General features: G+C 36.5%; 1 protein-coding gene across 1 annotated transcript; it reads right to left on the bottom strand.

The window, feature by feature from the left end:
* Positions 1-582: 582 nt before the first annotated feature.
* On the bottom strand, positions 583-1559 carry LOC121780429. Its single transcript, XM_042178059.1, has 2 exons — positions 1094-1559; positions 583-990 (listed from the first exon to the last, which is right to left on the bottom strand). The coding sequence occupies exons 1-2, from the start codon at positions 1306-1308 to the stop codon at positions 870-872; spliced, it is 336 nt and encodes a 111-aa protein (XP_042033993.1). The 5' UTR covers positions 1309-1559; the 3' UTR covers positions 583-869.
* Between the last annotated feature and the right edge of the window lie 6365 nt (positions 1560-7924).

Consider the following 7924-nt stretch of genomic DNA (forward strand, 5'->3'; position numbering starts at 1 on the left):
ACTTTCCTTGTTTCAGGATTTTGATTACTTTTCCAATTTGATTAAAAACGGAAACAAACATATGAATTTAAAATTTAAGGAATCAGATTACTTTCCTAGACAGAATCCTGGCAACCAAATATGGTGTAACAACCTGAACTTTCGTACCTTATTATTATTATTATTATTATTATTATTATTATCCTAAAGATAAATAATAAGTGATCGTTGTAGTATTCGAAATCTGTCATTTTCATGTATAATAATTGATCTTGGAATTATAAATAATCGTTGCTTCGTTCTCGAACGAATATTTCCAGTAAAAGGAAAAAAAAAGAAAAAAAAAGAGGGTAGCAGATCCGGAGGGATCAATTTTTCATATACACCATAAATGCATGCATTAATTGCATGTCAGAAGGAATTATAATATCTCCACTTGTATCCTTATCTTCACTTGCATCCTTATCCTTTATTTTGAAAGATATCTCCACAAGATCCATATCTATGATGTATATGTACAGCATACACACATACGAATCATACACACACATCACAACACCATTTAATTCCACAACATCTTCCAACAAAGTCGAAGCAGGAGAATGAAGTAATTCATCGGGACTTTTGCATATCATAAAAGAGACAAATCCAACAAGTCCTTTTCACAATCACACAAAAGTAAGTACCCACACCTCACTTATCCACATATTGACACAGTACATATAGGCAAAACATGTCTCTGCCAAAATACAAACTTAGTATCCAAAATTGTAAAACACCAATTTAGCATTCGATATGTATTTCATATAGATAATTTAGCACCACAAGAACATAGTTGCTATAGCATCCCAAAAACATAAAATGACAAATTCCCAAATAATAATAGGAACTTAGCTTGAAAGGGCATAGAAGTCCACCAGAGAAGCTTCCGGCAGCAAGCTCGGCAACCCGTCGTTAACAATGACAGCCCAATACCCCAAATCCATCACTAAAATCGCAGCCTTGACGGATCTACAATAAATAAATAAAAAAAACACCAACTTTGAAATTCAAGATTTAAGTCCCTAAAAATAAAACAAAAAAAAAGGGGTGATAAAAATTGAGTATTTCTTACCTGTCGGAAATCGGCGTCGGCAGCTGGGGGAGGTTCTCGGCGACGGCGGTGGAGGCGGATCCGCGACGGTGGCGGATTCGCAGCAGCGGCGGCGGCGGAGGAGGATCCGCAGCGGCGGCTGTGTGGAGAATCGGGGAGAGAGAGAGATAGATGCAGACCGCCGCAGATACGGCTGGACTTCCGGGAGGAGGAAGGCGAAGCCGCCGCCTGTGCATGCACAGTAGCGGCGGCAGTTAATCGGGAGAGAGAGAGAGGGGATGACGGAGGCGTGAGGCTGAGAGAAGAAGAGAGAGAGGAGGGGGAGAAGGGAGAGAAGAGAGGGAGAGAGGGGCACCGCCGGAGCGGCGGCGCTGGCCGCAGGGCGGCGGATCGACGGCGACGAGAGAGAGGGAATGGAGGCTGTGAAATGAGGGAGGAAGACAATGGTAGGGTATGTTTCATACGTGGGTTCCTCTCATGTGGGCTCACTTAAATTTTTTTTTTGGGCCTATTATATTAGAGTGATGATTTGTTAGTTTGGGTTCATTTTATTTTGGTTTTGGACCCTAAATTAAATAGGAGGAAAATGGTTGGGCCAACTACTAAATTATTAGTTGGGATGGGAATAAAATTTAATTGGGCCAGATTAATTTAAATCCTTGGGCCGATGAACAAATTTAATAGTGAGGAATATTTAATTAATCCCGGAATATTTCGGAGGATGAATAATTTTATCCTAAGTCCGAAATAAAAATATTATCGAAGGGAAATAGTTATGATAATTTAGTTATGCGCTTAAATAAATTTTGGGGTTTTTTTTTAATTCGATATCATGGAGGAAAATACGAGGAGTCAAAGGTGAAAATATGGGCATGAGTGGCCGGCCGGCATCGCCCCGCGACGCCTCGGGCAGCCGCTAAGGAAATAGAAAGAAAGAGGGAGACGACGTTCTCAAGTCACAGAAATAATTAAGTTTAATAAAGAAGTGCTATTAATTAAATTTCCTAATTTAATTAATATGCAAGTTTCTAAAATTTTCTAACCTTGAACAAATGATAAAAGAAATAAAGTAGGGGCATGCATTTCTATAAGTATGTGAATTTCTCGAGTCTTATTAGTACGTTGTTTGTTTTCAAAAGGCTATCTCCGCAAGTAAGGTCGGAGTAAGAAATTCAAGTTAAAGGAACTAAACGATCAAGGTGAGCTTTCTTATACTAAAATACAAATCGTATTTTATGAAAACACGAACACATGTTCGTGATTTTAATGATGTTGTCTTGCCACAAATGTTTTGTTATGATGTCTATCTGTTGGCTACAGCCAAGTGAATTATGAATGATGAAATATGTGAATCGATTCGATTTTTAGTCCGGGTAGGGTGATGTCCCTACTTGGAACCTCTGGCCGTGAACGGCAGAGAAAGTGACCGTGGAAGGTGGCCACCTTCCAGGCACAAGGATACCTCTGACGTGTTGGGCAGGGAAGGTGACCGTATGAGAACACCATCTCAGCGGCACAATGTGATCAGATATGGCTAAAGTACAGGAAAAGGGGTTGCAACCCAATGTGATATTTTTAGTAAGCTCGGGTCTTTTCAATAACACCCCCGAGTGTTACTATGATGATGGCTTGACAATATTTTCAAATGAATATGTGTAATTTTCGGCAATGTGTTCACTGAGTACTTTTTGTACTCAGCCCTGCATATATTTCTAAATGTGCAGGTTGGGCAGCGAAGTGGTGGAGGAAGTGCTATTGAGACAAGACATTTAATTCAGTCAGATTTTGACTCTCGGAGGTTCATGTCTTCATACATGGAACCGCGTTCATTTGCTTCCGTTGTGCATCTTAAAAGACTCAAGTCTATTTTGTTCATAACTCTGATTTTATTTCGAGCTATTCCCATTTATTTCGAGCTATGGTTGATTTGTGTTTTCCCCTTTCTTCCCCGCTTCTTTAATCCTCCCCTAGTCGCGATCAACCGTGTTTTCTATCCTTAGAAAATGCGGTCGTGACACATGGCCTTCAAGTTTGATTAAAAACCAAAACAAACACAATAATTTAAAATTTAAGGAATTAGATTATTTTCCAGAGAGCGACCAAACATGGCCAAAAGGTAACATAAAATGAAACATGGCCAAAAGGTAACATAAAATGACTCATGACTTTGGCTGCTCTCATTTTGACTGAGTTGTCTTCACTATATAGTTATTTATAAGATTTTGCTTAAATACAATGTCTCTTACGCTAACTATTTTTCAAATATTATAATATTTTAAAATCTTTCAAGCATAAGCTGTAAAGTTGTAAAATCTTAATCTTTCTAAGCTTCGCTAAGTTATCGGCATTTGATTCAAGATTTAAATTTTACTGGAATTTGAATAGACACAATCTGCCCAGGATTTAAATTACATTTAGCATTTGGACTTAAAATTTAATATTTGGTGGAGGCTTTTAACAACATTATAAAAAGTCTTTAGATAACAATATATTATAAAGCACATTGCTCGAGTAACCAATGGATAATTACAATACATTTTACTCCCTTATTTCATAAAAATAGAGTAGTTTTGCCAATTTTATTATGTTATTTAAAATTAGACTAGTTCTAAATAAGTAAATTTTTGAACAACTAAACACTACTAATGAGGTAGACTCCACAATCCAATAACTTCACTTCTACTATATTTTCTTTTTTCTCTCTATTATTTTACCAATTGCACAGTAAATACATGTCGCGTCAAGTTGTGTAATTTTTATTGAACGGAAGGCCGGGGGTATAAGTTAGATTAGTATAGCAAGCAAGACACCCACTCACTTCATGCAGGTCCCATTTTCCCACCAAAACTGGCTAAATTGGCATTTTGGTGGATTTTGTGAAAACTTTCTTTCTATATATGTATAAATAGATTCTTTATTCTTTATTTTCATCGATTATTGACCAAGTGTTCTTCTCTCTATGTAGGTATTTATAGAATTTTTCTAGTATTCAGTATTGTTGTTTCAAAAATTTTAAATATTTCTTGTTTGCACTGGTTAGATTATAATATTTCAAAAGCACAAGTTGTAAAGTTGTAAAGCCTTAATCTTTCCAATCTTCAATAAGTTATACACAATTGGTTCAAGATTCAAATTTTACTTGAAAATTTAGATAGCCCAAATCCGCTCAAGATTCAAAATACTTCTAGAGCCTTCTTAGTTAGATGGAGTTGGATGCAGTGGAAATGGACTAGGATACTTCCTCCGTCACAACCCAATGAGACGTATTTCTTTTTTGAAATGTCCCAATCTAAGTGAGACATTTCCTTTATTAGCAATAATTAAATCACTTATCTCTCCCACTTTATTCTCTCTATTACTTTTTACCATCTTTCTTTTTCTTACTTTATTCTATTTCTTAGCTTATTCTCTCTTTCCCTTTCTTACTAACACTACTAATATTTTTGTGCCAAAAAAAATTAATTCACACATGAAATGATCGCATGAAAATATACATTTAATTCATACTAAAAAACACTAAACGTAATTGAATTGATTGGATAATCAATTGTACCTCTTGATTCTCCAAAATATCAACGTGGTTCGTGTCTCTCCATGTGTCATGTCAATACTCGATATTAGATCTTCTTTCTATTCCCATACTCATATTCGACCATTTTTGTGGAAAAATATTGCAGAAATATCAAGGATGTGATCTAGATCTAAAGATATAAAACTAAGTGAAAAATAAGAACATTAACACACAATTCAACCCAATAACAAAACTACCATTAGCACCCTATAACTATTAATTACCACTACCCAAGATAACAGGTTTATTGGATTGAAAAAAACATACACTTATTGATATGTTAATGTAGTGCATGACTAATAACGTATGACCAGTATTATATACATTATTAAGAAATACAAACTGGCGAGACGATATCTTTTAGCATATAGCATCAAAGATTTGTCTTTCTTGGATCGCTTCATTGTTGTACCACACTGGTGTTGTTATATTTCTTTGGTAAGAAAAACTTTTGGACTTACACCACAACCTTTCACGAAAGGTATTTGATAGTGAAAATTGGAAGAGATATATCGAGAAATTGCATGTGTGCGAGGTGCAGATCAAACAGGTCCAGAGGATTCACTCAACCGCTAGGCCTAGGAACTCCCTAAACTCATTTGACTGTGTCGTTGGGATACTCTCAATTACTATCAAAACCTTAACCCATTTACTATTGGCTAGTACAGGGTAGTAAGGATCGATCCCACAGAGATAGACGGGGTAAGCAAGTGTTCAGAGGACTTGGAAGGGGTTGGATGTTGTCACGCAACTCATGGGTTAAGACTTGTTTAACTACTAGACTTGAGGGAAATTAAAAAGGACTATCCTATCTGTTAGACCTGGGGAATAGAAAAAGTACGTGCGCATGCATGAGTAATGGAAATGAAGTTTAACTAGAAATATTCAACAACTAAACTACTAGACCAGGTAAACAAGTTTCCAAAAATAGCCGGGCAATACGTAACATGCAGTGGGGACCATTTTCCCGAATTAGTTATGTCGACAGAAAAGTTGCAGAAAGTAACAACACCAGTAACAGATCCGACTCCTAACTAACTTCTACCTTCATCTTCTCCAACAATCTAACTTAACAGAGGTGAAACATAGCATCAAGCGCACAAAACAGAGTAATCACAAATCCGACTTCAAACATTACGATCAAATATTAAATGATTAGATCTAAACTACTAGGCTGAGCAAAACAAGCAGAAAGTAGTAAACATCCTTAACCATGCAAGATTCAGAACATCACGACTCAGATCCACGACTCCAATCAACAATTCAACTCAGATCAACCACAAAAATAACTCCAATACGTCAAACCATACTCCTCATCTCCGATTCAACTGATTTAACGACAATTCAACTCCGATCAAACCGATCTCCACTCCAAATCAAACATCAATTGCGAAAAGCATCCAAAACAGCAAATACCAACAATCAAACATCAGAATCGGTTAAATAGAAAACATAAGCTTCCATAACTACGATATTGAAGGTTTAACACAGAAACGATAAATATCGAGCTTCTAAAACGATGAAGTATCGGCTCAAAACGATAGAAAACAGTAAATTGTATCTTCGCCCTTCACGAGGACGGTGTTACACCACAGAAATTGGACTAGGCTACCACGAACTCCCAGAATTTACCCCATAATTGCTTAAGTGTGCAGATAAATATGTGTGTGAAGTGATGAGCTAAGAGCGAAAAAAATGAATGTGTTTAGTGATCATGCCTCTCTTCATGTTGTGTCTCTATTTATAGTTGAGACTCGAACATTTAGGGTAATTTCTCTGATGATTTGTCAAATTTGCCCTCCTAGAAAGTCCTTCAAAAAAGATACTTTTCCGCTCACATCTGCTTCCGCAATCTCCTGGGTCAGGTTGCAGCTGGCTTCTTCACTCCATTTCCTTCGGTTTCCTCTGCTTGGTAGATTTTTCCTTCAGTTTCCTGGACCTGGCAGATTCTCTACGCACCTAAACTTAAAACGTGTATTAGTTCATAGAAATCATAGTATTTAACACCATAACCGATGCATGAAATTGGCCTTATCAGTAATCATAGAATTTTACTTCTTAGTATATGTTCGTTTCATGACTAAAAATGTACTCCCTCCGTCCGCGAATAGGAGTCTCGTTTTTTCATTTTAGTCTGACCGTGAATAGGAGTCTCGGTTCACTTTTACCATAAATGGTAATAGGGTCCCACCTTCCACTAACTCATTCCACTCACATTTCATATAAAACTAATATATACAAGTGAGACTCTTATTCCATTAACTTTTTTCCACCCACTTTTTTTAACATTTCTTAAAATCCGTGCCACCAATAAATGGGACTCCTAATGGTGGATAGAGGGAGTATTTAAGTAAAATTAGTCTAGTCTTGTAAGTAGACTGAGTAGTGGGACATATCATCATAGTAGGTGACTCAGTCGATTCCTTACAGAAGTAAAACGATTTCACAACCTAGATATGTTGTGACAACCTATCGTGAAAGGTTACTATGTTAGTCTGCAAGTTTTCCTTACCTAAGGAAACTAACGACACTAGTGTGGTACTCCCTCCGTCCAATAAAAATAGGGACACTTTCATTTTCCACCCGTCCCATAAAAATAACTCATTTCCATTTATGGAATTTTTTTCCAACACATTACCTATATACATCAATTTATTTACAATCTATACCACTATGACCCTTCGTTAAACATTACTAATAATAGTGTGGGTTCTACTTTCCACTAAGAGCATCTCCAAGAGGAAAAGGTAAACTTAGAAGGTATATTTCTCATTTACATTCTCAAAAAGGTAATTATACCTTCTTAAAAAATACTTCCTCTGTCCGCCATTAGGAGTCTCATTCCTTGGCAGCACGGGTTTTAAAAATGTTAAGTAAAGTGAGTGGGAAAAACTTAGTGGAATATGGGACCCACTTGTATATATTAGTTTTAAATGAAATGTGAGTGGAATAAGTTAGTGGAATGTTGGACCCTATTACCATTTATGGTAAAAGTGAACCGGGACTTCTATTCGTGGACGGACTAAAATGGAAAAACGAGACTCCTATTCGTGAACGAAGGGAGTAAAGGACTTCAAGGAAATAAGTTAAATGAAAAGGGCAAACAAAAATAACTAATTTTTTAACTTTTGTACCAAGAAGAGGTAAAGATACATTCTCAAAATGAAAGAAGGTATAATACCTCTTCAAATATCTTTTCCATTGGAGCATGAAATATTATGAAGAAGAGGTAAATACGGTAGTCATTTCCCTTTACGTTTTCATTTACCCTTTTCATTGAA

This window comes from Salvia splendens, chromosome 19 (genome assembly GCF_004379255.2).
Source record: "Salvia splendens isolate huo1 chromosome 19, SspV2, whole genome shotgun sequence".
NCBI classification, from domain to species: Eukaryota; Viridiplantae; Streptophyta; class Magnoliopsida; order Lamiales; family Lamiaceae; genus Salvia; species Salvia splendens.